The 20,611-nt window shown below is 42.1% G+C and overlaps 1 protein-coding gene across 2 annotated transcripts in view; it reads left to right on the top strand.

Moving 5' to 3' along the window:
- LOC135338728 (uncharacterized) overlaps nucleotides 1-20,611 on the top strand; it is a 44,493-nt gene that overhangs the window by 13,169 nt on the left and 10,713 nt on the right. For both annotated transcript variants that reach the window (XM_064534789.1, XM_064534788.1), the window contains exon 11: nucleotides 1-20,611. This exon is cut by the window's right edge and continues 10,713 nt beyond it. In XM_064534789.1, coding sequence (XP_064390859.1) covers nucleotides 1-20,611 — 20,611 coding nt within the window.

A 20,611-nucleotide genomic window follows, 5' to 3' on the forward strand; every position in this document is an offset into this window, starting at 1 on the left:
ATATTCTCTCGCTGGACCGTTATCTTCTAGTACCGATCACTCCTTTAATTATCCATGTGCCTGAGTCGGCCAAAATCGGGCACAGAGTCGGACCATCTATAAGTCAAATATTAAATGCTCCCTTGAGTCTTAACTATTTCTTACACAGCTCAAAATTATTTCATATTGAAAGACAGACTGGTCAGATTTCCTTAAAAAGACAATGTCTTGACTTTGAGTCAGGTCACATTATGTATAACCTTACTATTGGTGTTAAGCATAACGGCTTTTCTATTAGTCAATTCAATGTAACTGTTATGGTTGATGATGTAATCGATGAGCATCCGGTCTTCAGTAAAACAGTGTACAACGTAAACATTCCGAATAAATCTCACAAAGACACAAAACTTGTTCAATTCGAAATCTACGATAATGATCAAAGAGATAAGCATTCGATTGAAATAACTTCCGTGAAACCCAAGAGTGATCTTTTCAGTTTCGATCAATCTTCAATGTCTATGTTTGTTGATGGAAGCGGAGGGTTGAGCGAACCAGCGTATGAAGTGATGGTTAGAGCCACTGACTTAGCTGGGTTAACTGCTGAGGCAACAGTGCTCGTGTCAGTTCACAATCAGAAAGAAACTGTACAATTTGATTACAAGACTTTCGTTCAGGAGAGTACACTTCCTGATCTTCCAATTTTCGTAATTGATTCAACAATGTACAGTCAGTGTAGGTGTCTCGACAGCAGAGAGCATCGATTTCAGGTTCAGAAAAGCAATGAAAATCATTGGGAGATTTGGCTAGTAGAAAAACTTGATTATGAGAGAAACCAATTCCTAAACCTAACTGTAGCTTGCCAAAACTCAAACTCACAGATTGTTGCTATATACCACGATCAGATAGTTGTCATGGATGCCAACGATAATGCCCCTGTGTTTCCTATACATTTTTCCCAGTATTCTTTCCCTGAGAATTTGAAACATGGCTCTATACAGATACCCATAGAAGCTATTGACTCAGACAGCAAGCAGTACGGTGAAGTAACTCGTTATTATCTCGATCCACCAACTCCTGGTTTTGTGGTCACTTACAACTTGAAACTGAAACAACATTACATAACAAATACTCACTCGCTAGATTACGAGACACTGAGTGAATACACATTGACAATATTTGCACAAGACGGTAGTGGATTGGTGTCTGAGACCCCTCTCACTATACGCCTGTCTGTCACTGATCAAAATGATAATGCTCCCATCTTTGAGAAAGAATTTTACAGCATCAATGTCAGCCATAACTATTTTGGTCCAACCCTCCAAGTTTTAGCTCGCGATGAAGACTCTTTATCAGCTGTAAAGTATGAACTCCACTCTCCTTACGACTTTGTCACTGTGCACCCGGACACAGGTCTTATATCAATTGCTCCGCATTCAATTTGTACTGTTCATAGCTCCCTGTATGTTGGGTATGTGGTTGCTATGGATGAAAATGGATGTATCTCAGCACCTTCGAAGTTTGAAATCAGCGTGGAGGAATTGGAATTGAATGAATGCCTAGTCGTCCCCGAAGAAACTCATTTTGAACTTCAGATACCGGAAAATGTACTTGAGGGTTTCATAATTGGCAGAGTCGTGTGTGGAGGATGTACATCATTCAGTTTATTGACCCAGCTAGTTCCTTTTGATGTATTGTCCGAGAATGGTGAACTGTTTGTTACGGACCTTATAGACTACGAGACTGATCCACACAATTACAACTTATCTGTGGTTGCCTTGGACACCAATGGGCAGCTAATCGAAATGACTATCAATATCGAAATCCTTGACATGAATGAACATTTTCCCTACTTTATTCCGCCCATAATCAACTCTATTACTCTTGATTCTAGTGTGCCTGAGGGCAATGTGTTACTGACCATCAACGCAAGAGATGATGACCTAGGCTCCGAATTTGGTGAAATTTCAAAGCTTACGCTTATTCCATCCATAGCAATGCCTGTACTTCCTTTTACTGTTGAAAAGAGTCACGATTGTTCGGGACTGTTCTACCTTAAAGCAAACACCATGCTATTCCAAGAAAAATTACTGTCACGACTCAGCTTCATTGATATACTAGCTATCGATGGAGGAGGTGTCTCGTCAGAATATTTAAGAGTCAATGTGGAAATAAAGATTGAAGAAGACCAATTCCCTCACACTCACAATACACGATTCACTCGTCAAGCTCAAAACGAAACTGAAAATGAAGAAACTCTCTCCCCAATAGAACTTTCAATTGAATATCGAGGAAGGTCTCGCTCTTTTGAAACCATTGGCTCGTCTTCTCGACCGTTGACTGTTATTGTGCAAGAGAACTCACTTCCTGGAGACTTTGATTTGCTTGTTGATTTAGTGAGGGAAAACCAAACAGTTTGTCCTGAAATGTTCAGCTCGTTAGAGTTAGTACTGAGTGAGATAGACATTCCTTTCTATGTTGTTAAAAATGAACGTTCGTGTGTGTTTTCGATTGTGAACGCTATCGTCTTGGATTATGAAAGTGAAAATCAATCAGTCTATTACCGTTTCAATACTCAAGCACTCTTTGATGGATCACCGATTGCTGAAATTACAGTAGAAGTGTTTGTCATTGATGAAAATGAGTTTGCTCCGGTGTTCAGATCCAGTTCCTATTCTGTTATATTTCAAGAGAATTTTATCGGATTTTTGTTCCAAGCTCTTGCCACTGACCAAGATGGAAGTCTAGAGTTCAGTCGAATACGATACAACGTGTCTGGAGATAGCAGTTTTGAAATATTGCCTGATGGATCCGTCCAATCAGTTTTCAGTTTCGATTACGAATTTGCAGATCCCTGCTATAATTTCAATATCACAGCTACTGATGATGGTGGATTGATGGGTGTGGCGCTAGTGGAAGCTTGTCTGGAGGACACGAATGATAATTGTTCTCAGTTTGATCGAAGTGAGTACGTCATCAACATACCCGAAAACTCATTGAGTGAGAAGGCATTGTTTAATCTGTCAGCCATCGACTATGACTCTAGGAGTGACTTTAGTTCCGTTGTTATCTTTGACATTGAGTCGAATGACACGTTTATCACTGGAATTATCAGCCTTGTGGGTAATCAGCTGTTTCTTCGCCGAGCTTTGGATTTTGAGTCCGATCCGGCGGTATTTTCCATCATATTGTCGGCTACAGATGCCGCTGACAATAAATGTACTACAAATGTCACTGTCCAAGTTGTAAATGAAAATGATTTTCCACCGATTTTTACCGCTGAGTTCGAGCAAGTGTATATCCCCGAGGAGACATTCCCCTACACGTTGCCAAACTTCCCAGAGAATTTCTTAGCTTGCTTTGCAGTCACTGATCAAGATGGCGATAATATCACATACTTTTTACCATTTCCTTCTCCACTGTTTGAATTGTCTGCCGAGCACGAAGGCTGTATCCTACTAAATGGTTTTTTAGATTACGAAGTAGCGATAAGACACGAGGTCGAAATATCTGCCACGGATGGAAAACACAATGTTTCTTCTTTCCTGATTGTTGATGTTGAGAATCGAAATGATTTGTCTCTCAAGGTGAAGTCTGTTCATGAGGTGGATGTATTAGAAGCATTCTATACAACCGATCCTATTCTAATCATTGAAGTGAACAATCCTACACCTGGGTTTAATTATCTCTTCTCGCTAGACGAGCCCTCGGAAATGTTCCATGTTAGTTTCCGGGGGAGAGTGCATCTTAGAGCTGAGCTTGATTACGAGACTAGAACCTCCCACTCTTTGGCTGTAACCGTGGGAGATGGCACAGGCCAAGCTCTACTCACTGTTATCATCAATGTACAGCCAGTAAATGAGTTTCCGCCCATGTTCCTTCGAAATAGAGCATCTCAAAGGACTTTATCGGAGAATACTCTGCCGGGCTTGTTCGATGTCACCCTCAACGCTATTGATGGGGATAGAGATTCTGCATATCCCATTTTGTACGAGATTGAATATATCACTGTAGATGGTAAAGCTGTGGACGAGTACAAAGCTGATGGAGTTGTTGTGAAACGTCCATTTGGTGTGATACAGCCTGAGAATAGCGAGAGCACTGGAAAACTAATTAACACCGAGAGCCTCGACTACGAATCAGATCCCAGACAGTACGAATTGGCCATTTATGCAAATGATACAGTATTCAGATCAACCACCCCCTTCCGTTTGACTGTGTATGTCGAGGACGCCAATGACCATGCACCTGCATTTGACAACGAAAGTTATGCCTTCACATTGTCGGAAAAAGAGGATAATTTCGAACTTCAAATACCAGTAAACGATGGTGATGGTTCAGAACAATATTCTTTTGTGTCTTTTTTCAGACTAGTTCCAATCTATCCAATTGACGTGGCTCTTCCATTCTTTATAAGCAGTGGAATAATAAGAAATGTTAGAAGATTTGATTTTGAGCGACCACCAAATGAGTACGTGTTCCAGCTTATTGCATCAGACGATTACGGCATGTCTGGTTCTACGAATGTCACCATCACGATTCTAGACGCCAACGACTTTAAACCCGAGTTTGAAAGGGGTATTTACGAAATTACTGTTCCAGAGACAATTCCTGTAGGATCTGAGATCATTAGAGTGAGTGCAACTGACGGAGATGGTGGATCTCACTTCAATACCATTCAGTACACACTTACCGAAAGCAGTACTCCTCTGATTGATCTTCCGTTCGATATAAACTCTACCACTGGTATTATCTCACTAAAAACTCCTGTCGATTTCGATGAGGGAGACGAAGGAGGTGACTTTTTCGTAAAAGCAGAAGATGCAGGTGGTCTCAGCTCAATAACGAGGGTGTTCGTTTCCTTTGAAGATATTAATGATAATGCTCCTTGCCCCTTAGTGAGAAGTTTCAGCACTCAAATCTCCGAAAATACTTTTTATGATCGTCCACTGAGAAGGATACAAGTGTTTGACATCGATTACTATGCCGACAACCCTAGGCCTGTTTACTACTTGGAGCCTAGCTACAGTGTCTTCGTCATTGATGGAGCTGGTAGACTATATATGACAGGGCCACTAGACTATGAGGAGAGGCCTGTATACAACTTTAAAGTGGTCTCCTCTGATGGAATCCAAAATTGCAGTACTACCACTTCAATTCAAATCACTGTGCTGAATTTAGACGATAATAGACCAATGTTTTTACCATCTTCATACGAATACAACATCTCAGAAGCTTTAGAGCCTGGGGTGATATTCAACATCTCTGCATTCGACGCTGACCCTCCTGATGAAATTTTCGAGTATAGGCTCATTGACAACCAGTTTGATTTTCCATTCACAGTATCTGACGATGGTAGAGTGTCGACCACCAGTCGATTCAACGCCGACGATCCCTCACAGCAATTAGTGTACACTTTTGAGGCACTAGCGTACAATCAGTACGGACAAGACACTCAACCCCCTGCGCAGATAACCATTCGTATTCTCGATGTGAACGACCACCCCCCACAGTTTGACGAGGATGTCTATTTTGTTTCTACTCCCGAGAATACCTCACCTGGAGTTGGGAATGTATTGACTGTTAGTGCACGTGATGACGATAGAACTGCTGAGTACAGTACACTTTCTTTTGAGTTAGTGTCCGAATCAGATATTATCTTATCCACATTTTCTATCAATTCTCTCTCTGGTGATATCTCTTTAACTAGTGCTCTCGATTACGAGTCCATTTCGCAATTGTTATTCACTTTTGTTGTTATGGCTACCGATGGACTGCACGAAAGGAGAACCAATGTGTCAGTACTACTTACTGATGTGAATGAGTTTCCACCACAATTTACCAACAGTACGTACAACATTGTGGTTCCATTGAACGTCCCATTAGGAGCACCTGTGTATACATTTGTTGCCAATGACAATGATGGAAGTGAACAATTCGGACAAGTATCAAGGTACATTTTGATTCGAGACAACTCCTTGTCTAGAGGGAAATTTCCTTTTGAGCTAGCACTTAACGGTACACTGCACACAGTGATCAATGCAACTAACTACGAAGAGACACAATACTCGTTCAGAGTAATGGCATATGACAGTGGGAACTTGACATCCTCTCTCGTAAATGTTACCATCTTGTTCAGAGATTTTGGCCTAGATCAACTTTTAACTAAACATTGCATTAAACTTCCGGAAAACTCAATTGCCTATGTTCCTATTGATTTCCCGTCCATTGGCCAACAAAACGAAAACATCTACTCTTATCAACTAATAGCATCTACGTTCCTAACGTTGTCCGGTAATGAACTGAGGCTGACAAGAATGCTGGATTTTGAAGACACACAACATTATGCTGCCAAGCTACTAGCTACCAACAGATTAGGTGACTCTGTGCCAATATCGATATCAGTGTGTGCTCAGAACGTCAATGACAATCCGACAGAGTTTGTCGATAGCACCAGACATCTTGTCCTCACCGACAGTAACGAAGTGGGTCCACAGCTTCTCTTGGAGCTGCTTGACAGAGATTCCAACTGGGGAGAAACAGATTATTTACAATCACAAGCGAGTACCTGCTGTGATCAGAACGACTTCCTTCAAACTAACGTCTCATTTGTAATCAGCTCTCAGAATGCTCCATTTGAGTTGAGCCTACAGTCAAATGAAAGTGCTGGTTACGCAGTATTATCTAACACCGTCCCTATAGCAGACATGCTGTCTTGTAGCTATGCGTTCGAAGTCATCATCGTCGACACTGATGGGATGTCATCTTCGTCCCCCATCGCTATCAGTGTGAGTATCGAGAGACCTCCACAAGGATCTCCCACTTTCCGTCAATCATCCTTCACGTTCATCTTATCTGAGAACACTAAAGAGTTCTTTGATGTCTCTACCACACATCTTTCGGAATTAAATGCCTGTTTGGATCCGAGACTCAGTAATTTTGAATACAGGATACTCAATGGTACCGAAGAGTTGCCGTTTTCTATTGATAGCAATGGAATTTTATCTAATACACTGCAGTTGAGCTCAGAAAATTCCCCTGGGCAGTACATGTTTGCTGTCATAGCAACTAACACGGAAGGAGCCTCAACAAGCGTTTCAGTGTCTATTTACTTGCAAGATACAAATGAATTTTGTCCTGTTTTCAATTCCAGCACTGTTGATGTAACCGTTACCGAGGACACAGCTGTAAATACAATCATCTTGTATCATCCTGCGTACGATCTGGACGGTAGCGAGTTGTATGGACAGGTTTACTATAGGCTGGTTGCTAGCGGTTACAACCCGTTCCTCTTACACCCGAATGGTTCTCTTTATCTCTCTGAGCTGTTAAACTATGAAGACGGCATGTCGGAAGTCACCCTTACCATGCTTGCTAGTGATGGCACAATGGAGCTGGACTCAAATCTAGGTCTAGCTTGTCCCTATACTGAAGCTGCTATCACTATCCAAATACAAGACGTGAACGATGAGCCTCCATTCTTCCTTGTTCGTGGCTACCATTTTGACGTGTCTGAGAATGAGACAGCTATGTTCCCGGTGGGTGGCCTATCCTTCGAAGACCCTGATGTCCTAGGTAACGAATTCTCATTTGAAGTTCACCCCATCAATAGCCCATTTGAAGTTACATCGGAGGGGATCCTCATCTTAACGCAGCTGCTTGACTATGAGTCTCTAACGACGACGCAGTTCAACCTCACCGTGTCGCTTTCAGATGGTATCTATTCTGCTTTAGAGGATGCCGCCATTGTTGTCAATATTATTAATGTTAACGAGTTTGCCCCAACAGTAGCACAAGAGATAACTGATGTTCTTGAGGAGAATTACATCCCTGAAAATGGTATTTTAAGAGTGAGAGCAACTGATCAAGATTTGGGATTGTTTGGAGAAATTGTTCGATTTGAGCTCACTGGGGCTCAGAGCCACTTATTTGAGGTCAATGAAGAAGGTGTTATTACCAACCTGCAAGAGTTTGACTATGAGCTTGATCAGCGTGAGTTTACTTTCATGGCTCTAGCGTATGACGGTGGTGGGAAAAGTTCTTCAGTGTTAGTCCGCATCTCTCTAGTGGACGTGAACGACAATTCCCCGGTTTTTCAGGAAGATATTTACACCGTTAATATATCCGAGTCTGCAACTACTGAAGTGCATAATATAGCTCGAATTCGTGCCACTGATATCGATGGCACCTCGCAATACAACACCATCACGTACTTCATCCCCCCTGGTCAACCATGCTCTGACTTTTTCCAAGTCCATCCTACACTAGGCATCGTTCGGATAGTCCGTGAGATAGACTATGAGAGTAATCCCACCAACTGCTCACTTACAGTAACTGGCTCGGATCCTGAACAGTATGAAGCGTCAACAACAGTGCACGTCTCTGTATTGGATACGAACGAGCATCCTCCGGTAATAGAATCTCAGAATGGAGAAATCTTTGTGTCAACTCACGAGGCTTTGGATATCGGTTCCAAAGTGTTCCAACTCATTGCGACGGACGGTGATGCTGGTCCTGTGTTTGGGGCTGTAGTGAGTTATACTCTTCAGTCGTTGTCTTCAACTCTACCTTTCACTGTGAATGAAGCAGGAGAGATAATATTGTCAGGTTCCATCACAAAGAATGATCGATACGATTTCCGAGTGTTTGCTGTCGATGGAGGAGGTATGGAATCTGAAATAGTAGCTGTTCATATTAACGTAACACAGGCAAACTTTTTCTCACCAATAATATCAACTTATCCAAATGAACTCACTGTGGATATTGAAGAAAATATAATCCTCTCTAGACCACTGTGGATTCTGGAAGCAAACGATAGAGATGAAAATGATATTACTTTCCGTGTTCTGAATGGAATTGAGAGTATTATTAGAATTAATCAGGACAGCACATCACCTAATTCAACCAGAGCTGTTGTCTGGCTGAATAGTAGACTTGATTTTGAGCTTGGCTCTTCCTACTTGTTCCAGATTGTAGCAAATGATGGATTCCATTCTTCTAATCCAGCTCTCCTCCAAATTAGAGTTGTGCCCGTGAACGAACATCGCCCGATTTTCTCGTCAGGTTTCCTTGAAATAGAGATCCCTGAGAACACTCCCCCAGAGACGTATGCCATACCGATCTCTGCACATGACCTGGACAAAGATGTACTTACTGATAGTGAAGGTATTAACGCAACTTCTCACGGTATGCTCACTGAATTCTATATAGCCGGTGGGACAGCAAGCTCTTACTTCAAGTTCTTCAATCACACTACGGACGGCCGTGCCGTACTTACCAATACAGCTGTGTTAGACTATGAATTTATCGATATTAACCTCGATCTCACATTGCAAGTTCGTGATGGTGGTGGATTAACAGCTTTCGAACCTCTGATAATATATTTTACTCTCTTCGACCAAAACGATTTCTCCCCAGAATTTTACCAGGGTAGGAACCAAGTTGATGAGTATTCGGCTGAAGTACTTGAGAACAGTGATGGTCATGTGGTACGTGTGTATGCTATTGATAGGGACAGCAGTTACCAGTACAGTGAGGTGTCGTACAGATTGATACTCACACAAGATCAACCATTTGATGTTGACAGTCAGGGGCTTATATTTATGACCCGACCTCTCAACTACGAGTCTGATCCTAGTGTGATGATATTCACTGTAGTAGCTGAAGATATCGGAGGCTTAAATGACACTGCTACGGTCACAGTCAGTATTCGTGATGTGAACGAATTTGCACCAGCTTTCAATAGCAGTCAAATCACAATCTCCATCCCTGAAAATACCATTCCTAATTCCATAGTGCATACATTCAGTGCCGTGGATAGAGACGGCAGTGACATTTATAGAACTGTTGGTGGGTATAGGGGCAGTGGTGTACCAGGCATCTTCTTCTTGGACGAGGTATCAGGAGAGCTGTACCTGAACAGTGTGAATCTAGATTTTGAAACTGGTCAGGGAGAGTATAATTTTGAGGTGACAGTCTCTGATCTTGAAGGTTTGTCTTCGATCGCCAGTGTGACCGTGCAGGTCACTGATGTGAATGAGTATCCACCTGAGTTTGACCAGAATTCGTACTCTCTTACGATAGCTGAAAATTCCTTGCCAGATCCTCTACCAGGTTATCCGGATAATTTTCTCCTTCAATTAGTCGTGACTGATAGAGATGGAAGCAGTGGCTTGCCATCACTTGATATTTCACGGAGCGATATTTTTACAATTAATACCAATGGCTATCTCATCCTCAATTCAGAATTAGATTATGAAATTGATGATGTTTACGAGCTACAAGTAGTCGCTAATGACGGTACCTACAACACAACAGCAGGCATCACGATCACTGTTATAAACGTGAACGACAACCGTCCCTTGTTTATTCAAACTAACTACACTATTTGTATTGTTGAGAATGTTCATCGAACTGACCGACAGGCACAGCTGTTATTCGAAGACTTTGATGCTGAATTAAACACACTTACCTTTGCAATGGACCCCCAAGTCCCTCAGTTTAATGTGACGGCCGATGGTGGTGTATATCTAACCACACCCCTGGACTACGAGAGCACTCCGTTAATAAAGTTTAACATTTATCTGTACGATGGTACATTTAGGTCTATTTCTAACGCTTCAATTAGCGTGTACGTACTGGGAGTGAATGACTTTCACCCTCAATTTGAGACTAGAGAATTCCGGACCTCCATTAGAGAAGGAACACCCTCTCTGAGTACAATCAACTTTGATGATCCCTTCTTTGCAATAGATATGGATGCACCTAACCTATACACTGAAATCTGTGTGCCCAACTATATCCCTGTTGATACGCTAGGAGCCGAAAACACGGTGAAATCAGCTCTTTCATACACAATTTTAGAGCAGAATGTCCCATTTGAAATTTCCGTCAATGAGGGTACTGGATTACCTTATATTGAATTAACAAGAGAGCTCGATTTTGAAACTGAAAGGCACGAGTATGCACTGACTGTTGTTGTCACTGACGGTGAATTTGAGAGTATACTGCCGGCTAGAATAATTATAAATTTGCTGAATGATGACGATAATTCCCCTGAATTTGAAAAGATCTCGTATCAGTTCTCTCTCTTTGAAAACTCACTCGAATTCTTAGCAACAATTACAGCCACAGATGCAGATCAGATGGGAGATATAACCTACTCCATAACCGAACTGTCTGAGGTCAATTTTCAGTTCAACATTGATACTGCCAACGGTACAATTTTCAGTGAGGGGCCATTCGATTTCGAGGCATACCCTAATGGAATAAATTTCACGCTTACAGCTACCGACAGCGGCGGACATGTAGCAGAGGCTATTGTTACGCTATTGCTGGTTGATGTGAATGATGTTGAACCTGTCTTTCTACAGCCTCTATACAATTTCTTTGTCCCTGAGGATTCTCAAATTGGAGAAACAGGCCATTTTGTTAGCGCCATAGACGGTGATGTATCAGAACGGTACCACACTATTACGTCATACACTGTCATCAATGCTAATACTTCAGTGCATCTACCGTTTGAAATCGGCCAAAATGGACAGCTGCTGTTGACGAGGGAACTAGACTATGAGACTGGAGTTAGAATGTATCACTTCAATGTAGCCGCTATAGACGGTGGTGGGCTATCCTCTGTACCAGTGCAAGTTGTTGTCATAGTTACAGATGTACTTGATACAGCTCCGTGTCCTACAAAGAATACTTATGCGGCTTCTGTTGTAGAAAATGTTGTACCCACTCTGCCGCTAATAATTGTACAACTTGATACCACATCTCAGTTTGAACAGTCTCAACTAATTTACGAATTAACTCCTCAAAGAGACGAGTTTGTTTTCAGAGAAAGCGGAGCACTCTATCTAACTTCACCACTAGACTATGAGAGAGAATCTGAACTAGTTTTCAACTTAACCGTTACATACGGCACGTTTAGTTGTCCTATCTCAACAGCTGTCAATGTGAGAGTTATCGATGTGTTTGACGTAAGGCCAGAGTTCACAAAGTCCTCCATTGATGTCACTGTACGGGAAAACGTTGCTGCAGTGGACATAACTTTTCTCAGCCTAGTTGACTCGGGGGATGAGCAGCCTCCTATTTTGCAATATATCCTCTCTCCTTCCGCTGTACCATTTCTTGTAACGGGTGGATATTTGCGCTCAACTCATCCACTTGATGCCGAACAAAAGACAAATTACACCTTTGACGTCTTTGCCGTCTCCATTGGCAACCTCACATCAGATCCCATCCGTGTAACTGTACTGATTGAAGATGAGAACGAATTTGTTCCCGAATTTACACAAGAAGTGTACGAGCTCATTTCCCCTGAGGATATACCTGTTAACCAAGAAGTGCTCAGAGTTGAAGCTACTGATCTTGACGCTGGCATTGAGTACGGTACCGTGACATACTCTATTGCTTTCATACCGGGTAGTGTACCCATTCCATTCGCTGTTTCTGGCACCACCGGTTCTGTGTATCTCAACACGTCTCTTGACTATGAAACGCTATCTGAGCTAGACTTTTACATTTTTGGTATTGATGGTGGTGGTTACGAATCTTCTACGCGGGTGCATGTTATAATTACAGATGTGAACGAACACCCCCCTCAGTTTGAACAACCATCTTACACCATTCAAATAGAAGAAGGAGGAGATGAAGATTACGAATTGTTCACATTTGACCAACTCGCTAGTGATTTGGATGGTAGTCGTGTCTTTGGAACTGTCGTTGGTTATGAACTGATGCCCCACAGCGATCAAAAACTTCCCGTAACTGTCTCAGAATTTGGTGATATAATCACTAACGAATTTGCTGCTGATATCGACTATGATACTGGAGATAGAGAGTTTCATTTTCAGTTGGTAGCTCGAGATGGAGGTGGACTTATATCTGAGCCAGTTAACGTTACCTTGGAGGTTATCAATGTGAACGATTTGGCACCTATTATTCAGCAACAGATTGTAATCAGAATACCTCATACCACTCCTCTTTTTACAGAGATAGCCGATTTGTCAGAGTACGTGGTGGATCCTGATAATGGCATAACCCCGATTCAATATTTCATCATAAGTGAAGAAACTGCTGAATTTGAAGTGGAGGAAATAAATGGCACACTTAGTATCGTGGAAGAACTACAAATCACTGGTAACTCTCCACACCAAATATTTGTGGTTTTGTTTGATGATGATTTCTATTCCCGTGTTTCCACTATTGAAGTTTACGTTTTCAATACCAGCAACCTCAGCCCGTACTTCAATAAAACCAGATACAATATCACAATCCCTGAGAATTCTGTGCCCTCAGATTTTCAATTGACTCTACTAGCATTTGATGAAGATGCTATTGGGTATAGCGATCCATATGATATTCCAGAATCAGGGAGAATTGCATCTTACCAATTTATTCTAGGTCCTATGTTTGAAAATCCATTCACTCTATCTTTTGTCAATCCTGACACTGGCTCTACTACTCTGTCTCTGAGTCGGCCATTGGATTTTGAGTCGGAATGTGAGTTCACACTAAGAATCAGTGCTGCAGACGGAAGTGGTAGAGATTCATCCAACCATGTCGAAGTAACTATCACAGTCTTAAACGAGAATGAAAATATTGCTACATTCCCCTCTGATGACTATTTCATTGATTTAGAAGAAAACTCTCTCCTCCGAAGAGATCTTAAAGTGATGGATCTTGATCGAGAGGGTGTTTGTGGTGAGCTAAACACAAACCCTCTCAAGTACTCCCTGATATTTCCATCGAATACAAACCCTCCATTTGAAGTATCTGACTCCGGTATTGTACAGAGTACAAGAGTGTTTAATTTCGAGCAAGACCCCACCCAGTATACATTCGAGGTGGTGGTTATCGATGGTGACTTCTCTGATTCTGCTACTATATCCGTGTCCGTTATCGATCAAAATGAACACAGTCCCACCCTTGAACAAGCCGAGTACACAAGAACAGTCAGTCGTGATGCAACACCTGGAACGATTGTACTCACACTAAACGCTACCGATGAAGATGCTGGTGATGTCTACGGCAATGTGGTGGACTTTAAACTTATTTCACTATCAACTCCATTTTCAGTACGCTCAACTGGAAAACTAGAAGTTGTGTCCCCACTGGAGGCTGGTGTTAACAGCTATAGATTACTAGTAGTTGCAATAGATGGTGGAGAAAGACAGTCGGAAACACCCTCAGTTGTTAACATTGAGGTCATTGAAAAGATGCCAACACCACTCCCTACGTTTCTTCAAATCAATTACACCCTCACTGTGACCGAGGTGGCAGCTGCCTCTTCGTTTGTACCCATCCCTATCGGACATATTCGAGTTTCTGAAAGCTCTCAATCATACTCCTTTGAGGTATCGCCTAGCAACTCACCTTTCCGAGTCAACTCAACTGGCACAGTTTTAATGACACAAGCACCTGATTATGAGCAGATCCCAATGTTTGAATTCTCTGTAAGGATTTCTGATGGAGCCCAATTTTCTACAGAGCAAGCTCGTGTGCTAGTGATGGTAGTGAACATCAACGACCATTCGCCATTCTTTGCAGGCCCTCGGCAATTCTCTTTACCAGAAAACTCTATTCGTCAATTCCAAGTATCTGCCCTAGACTTAGATCATGGTGTGTACGGTCAACTCAGTTACAGATTAATTGATGGAATTACTAACTTTAGAATCGATCAAAATGGCTCTCTACTGAATCTCCGACATTTTGACTATGAAAATGACGAAGAAATATTTGTAATAACGATAGAAGCTGAAGATGATGGAGGCCTCAAGGGAAATGCAACATTTGTAGTTGAAGTGACGGACGAGAATGAATTCCTTCCTGTTTTTGAGAGCAATGAGTACAATGCAACTGTTGTTGAGAACTATGTTGGTCAGGTTCGCATGATAACTGCAGTGGATAGCGATGGTGGAAGTGTGTTCGGATCGGTAACATACACGCTGGAGATAAACTCGGCCTTATTCGATATTGACCCAACCTCTGGTGAAGTTGAAGTCACAGGCATTTTAGATTTTGAGGCCTTGCTGAGTGACTCGATAGATATTGTTGTGATGGCAACTGATGGTGGCGGGTTAGAGAGTAAGGCCACTGTGCGAGTGTACGTATCAGACGAGAACGAATTTGCCCCCGTGTTTGCCGAGTCTGCATATAACCAGTGTATTAATGGTACTCCTTCTATTGGTGATATTGTGCTAACGATATCGGCTATTGACTCTGACAGAGGAGACAATTTTGGCTCCGTAACAAACTATAGAATTCTCAATTCCTCGCCACCTTTCAGAATTGATGCTCAAGGGCAAATCACGGTATCAGAACAGCTGGAGGGACAACGAGGGGATGTGTATGAGTTTGATGTAATTGCTGTCGATGGCGGAAGAAGGAGCTCGCAGCCCGTGACCGTATCTCTCGTCTTGTGTACTCAGGTTATCAACAGTCCGCCATATTTCACACAGCTCATTTACAATGTTGTCGTGACCGAAGAGACGCTACCTTCAGAGCCGATTGTGCAGCTGCTTGCAACCGATGATGCGTTTAATCTTACCGTTCCAGAAATCACATTTGAGCTCCTTAACCACCTGTCTTTGTTCAGGATAAATCGTGAGGGAAGTATGTGGCTGACTACACCACTTGACTTCGAGCAGGTGACAGAGTATGTTGTTAAAGTGAGAGCATCTGATGGTAGCCACTTTAGCGAAGACAACGCCACTGTGCTTGTATCAGTGTACCCCGTGAATGAGCATAGGCCCAGATTTGATCAGGATGTCTACCGAACTGTACTAGCTGAAAATTCACCCCCTGGTTCTCTCCAGATTGAGTTTGTGCTCAGTGACGAAGATAATAATCCACCCAATGAAATAATCTCGCAACTAGGTGGTCACGGTGATGTTCAGTCCGTCATTTTCCACTCTGGCAATTACCAAAATTTCAATTTATCGTACGACCAAGAATCACAAGTGGCCCGTATCACAAATTTAATGTCATTCGATTTTGAGACTAGTCCTGAGCAAATATCATTCAAAGTGATAGCACAAGATGGTGGACTGTTAAACTCACTGCCAGTGCAAGTGCAGTTATCTCTCATTGATATAAATGATGTAAGACCCGTCTTTCAACGTCTTGTTTATCAGTTTTCCATCTTAGAGAACTCTAGAGGAATAATTGGCGAAGTATCTGCCGTTGATACCGATATTAGCTCCGAATTCAACCAGATATCATATGCCATCACACATGGTGATGTTCCAGTGCCATTCACTATTCATCTTAACGGCTCACTCGAGCTGCTACGGGAACTAAACTACGAGGTTGATGAATCTTTCTTCGAATTCTCTGTCTTAGCGACTGACAAGGGTGGACTTGACAGCTCAGCAAGTGTTGAAATAACTATACTAGATGTGAACGAATTTCAGCCAATTATCGAAAATCCACCAACCTCATTTGAGATTATGGAGAACATTCCTATAGGTACTGTCATAGCAACAATCACAGCCTCCGATGAAGATGCTGGTGATTTTGGACAGCTAGAGCCTCCACAAATCATCGGCCCATCTCATTTTCTTGGTATACTATCAAATGGCTCACTATTCATCGAGTCTGCTGTCGACTTTGAGGCTCTTATCGAGGCATTTTTCAACATCACAATAGAAGTTTGCGACATTGGCCAACTTTGTGTGAATCACAGAATAGCAGTGTCGGTACTAGATGCTCACGACCTACCCCCGATGTTTAGTACTCACGAATACACGGTTGTAATCAGCGAAGAGCAGTTCCCTGATCCAATTCCTGACTTCCCTCAAAATGCCCTTCTAAAACTCCAACTCGACATGCAAAACTCATTCTCACTAACATTCACGTTCCAAACCAGCTCAAGCTCTCTGTCTGTAGATCAAAATGGTTACGTCATCTTGTTGTCCCCCCTCGACTTCGAAACCGATCCACCTGTCAACGTACTGATCGTTGAAGCGTTTGATGGTACACTCAGAACAGCTCAGCCGGCTATCGTTACTGTGACTACTATCAATGTGAACGACAATCCCCCAACTTTCATATCACCTCCAACTCAACCATTCTGGGTGAGCGAGAACAGTATACCCGAAGTTCCCCTCTATACCTTTCTTGCTGAAGATATTGACGACCCTCTAGCAGTGATCAGCTTTCATATTTTGAATACCACAGAGCCGCAAAGAGAAATTTCAGGAGGCTCTTTCGTTATTATGGAGGATGGCAGCCTCCATCTCGAAGAAGCATTGGATTATGAGATGGTGCAGATGATTGAGTTAACGGTTGTTGCTAACGATAGCATGCTGTTATCAGATCCCATCATGGTTATGATCAATATAATCGGGCAGAACGACAATGCTCCTGTATTTAAGACAAACTACATAACTGCAAATTTGTCTGAAAATAAAGTCCCTGGTACCTTGAGTGTAAAAATACTTGCACAAGATGCTGACCTTCCCAATATTGCTTTCGGTCAGGTGATAGCAGACAATGTCCGCTACGAAATTATCTCTTCTTCTGCTCCATTTGCTGTGAACTTTAACGAACAAACTGGAGAAGGGACAGTGACCAATGAAATCATGTTTAATTATGAGACTATGGAAACAAATTACGAGCTTCAAATAAGAGCTATAGATAGCGAAGGCCTGGAATCAGTAACGCCTGTCACTGTGGTCATCAACATTATTGACGTGAACGAGTTTCCACCTGAATTTGATCGCGAGTTGTACAACAGCACGTTGGTCGAAGGTTCTTCTGTTTTTGAATTGACTGTGAGAGCCACTGACAACGATGGTAGCCTCGAACACAGCTCTATAAGATACTCAATATTTCAAGAAGAGTTCCGAGCAAACTTTTCCATCTCTGAAATTGGTCAACTAGAGCTACTCACAGAGTATGACTATGAGCTAGGCCCCGAGTATATTGATTTTGCAGTACTGGCTGAAAACATTGATGGCCAATTAGCTTCTGTAGCAAGCGTACACATTCAAGTTTTGGACAGAAATGACCACAGCCCAAATTTTGAGAGAACTTCCTATAACCTCTCAATATCAGAAGACCAAGAGATTAATGTTTCTGTTCTCCAAGTCATTGCAGTTGATGGAGACAAGAGTGAGGAATATGGAAGCATACAAATGTACTCATTTTTAACTGACAATGAAGAACTGCCGTTCAGTATAGACTCCCAAACTGGTGATATCATTTTGACTACTGCTGTGGATTACGAGCTGGGAGCGATCGAGTATACAGTAACTATCCGAGCTGAAGACAGTGAAGGATTATTTGGAGTAGCTAGTTTGTTCATCAGTATCATGGATATAAACGATAATCCAGCTTGCCCTGTTGACTCACACCTCACAGCTTCAGTAATAGAAAACACTCTACCAGATGGTCCCTTGTTGACTATAAATGTCAGCGACCCGGATCAATTGCAAACTACAATTCAATTCACTGTGATTAGTGATTATTCTTCTCAATTTACGATTAATTTCGATGGAGACTTGTATCTTGTGCAAGCTCAAGACCACGAGAGTTTGTCATCCCTACAACTAAATATACAAGTTACAGATGACACGCTTGTGTGTCCATTTCTACTGAATATATCAATTAGTATTGATGATGTGAATGACAACAGTCCGCAGATATTCCCACCATCCGCAGAACTATCGATCGCAGAAAACAATGTCGACCTTATCCTCACAACATTCACAGCATTTGACCTGGACAGTTCACCGGAATTCTCCACCATTTCTGGGTATCTTGTTGAATCACAAGAATCCGGAGCAGCCGTTCCCTTCACAATTTCTAACGCAGGTGTATTGAGTGCTGAAAGGTCTTTGGATGCAGAAGCTGACCCTGCCGTATTCAGACTGTTTGTATATGCTATTGATGGCCAAGGACTGAAATCAGTACCATCAAATATTACAGTGTATGTTGAGAATATTAACGATCACCAGCCGCTATTTCAACAAACTGAGCACTATGTGCCTTTGCATGTGGACACGCCTAGAGGCACTAAGATTCTACAAGTGACAGCTGATGATGATGACATTGGTCTCTATGGTGAAGTAACATACATCTTGCTTGACAGTACACCCTTCTCAATTGATGCAGTGAGTGGCAGTATTTACACGGCGACTAACTTTGACAGTGAAACTGAAAGGAATATGTTTGTGTTTACAATTGTTGCCACTGACGGTGGAGGATTTATGGCTATCACTACAGTTACTGTGGAGTTAACAATCGATGAAGTGTTTGTTCCGGAAATAGAACAGCTCAATTATACCACTTGCATTGATGAGAATACACAATTGAGGACTCCTGTACTAACCATACAAGTTGCAGGCACTCAGAATTATACCGTCGGCTTTCGAATACGATCTGATGAGGCAATTCCATTTGAAATTAACTCACAAGGAGTAGTCCTCACAAGCAGCTTCCTCACTGACTTTGAATCTGGGAAAATCCTGTATACTTTCTCTGTGCTGGCACTAAATGGTGATGTTTCATCAGAGCCAGTAATGGTGACTGTGTGTGTTAATAACGTGAATGACAACCCTCCATTCTTTCAGGAAATAGTAATGGCCATCTCACTTGAAGAAGGATACACTGGATTTGTAACTGATATTGAAGCTCTCGATCCAGATGGGCCAGTTACTATAGTGACGTACAGCTTAATCGGTAGCACTCGTAACTTTAGGCTTTTCTCAAATGGCAGTCTCTACCTTGAGAGCCCACTTGACTACGAGCTAGCCAACGAAGCTACAATCAGTGTAATTGCAAACGATACACAATTCCAATCTAAAGCATTACAATTAACAGTGACTGTTATAAACATAAACGACAATTCTCCCGAATTTGTGAATACAGCTTACACCATGGAGCTACTTGAAAACGAGCCAGCATCAACGATCATTGAAGTGCTGAGAGCCACTGATGCAGATGCCTCAAAAAACTTCTTACCTCAACCAGCATTTGCTCAAATCGTGAGATATGAAATACTAGAAAGTGACGTTCCATTCGAAGTTCGTCTAGACCCAGGGACACGCAACGGACTGCTAGTTAACACCAGAGTGATTGATTTTGAAACTGATGAGTGCTCATACAATTTTTCAGTAGCTGCTGTGGACGGGGGTGGTTTGTATTCAGAAGTTAATGCCAGTATCAGCGTCTTGATTCAGAATCAGAATGACAACGAGTTGAAATTTGATAACGAGACTTACTACTTCATGCTATCTGAAAACACAGCTGGTCCTCTTGGAAGTATTAAAGTGACAGACAAAGATTATTTAGCGATGAAGAGATGTCCCATTTCTCAATCAAACTCGTTATCGGACATTGTATATACTGCCTTTGGCCAAGAGGGGACAGTGACTGTAGATAATGAGGGACAGCTGCTAGTAACGCAGCCACTGGACTATGAGACATCAAACAGACAATTAGAAGTTGTGGTATCTGCAATTGATGGATTTTACAGTGCCATAGCAACAGTGTTTATTGCCCTAGTCGATGTGAATGAGTTTTGCCCAGATATAAGAGAAACAGTTGCTACTGTGCGTATTCCTGAGTCTACAGTAGCAGGAAATGAGATATACCGGATAGTTTCCATGGACGCTGATGGAGATGGTGA

The sequence above is a fragment of the Halichondria panicea genome, chromosome 7 (genome assembly GCF_963675165.1).
Source record: "Halichondria panicea chromosome 7, odHalPani1.1, whole genome shotgun sequence".
In the NCBI taxonomy this organism is placed as follows: Eukaryota; Metazoa; Porifera; class Demospongiae; order Suberitida; family Halichondriidae; genus Halichondria; species Halichondria panicea.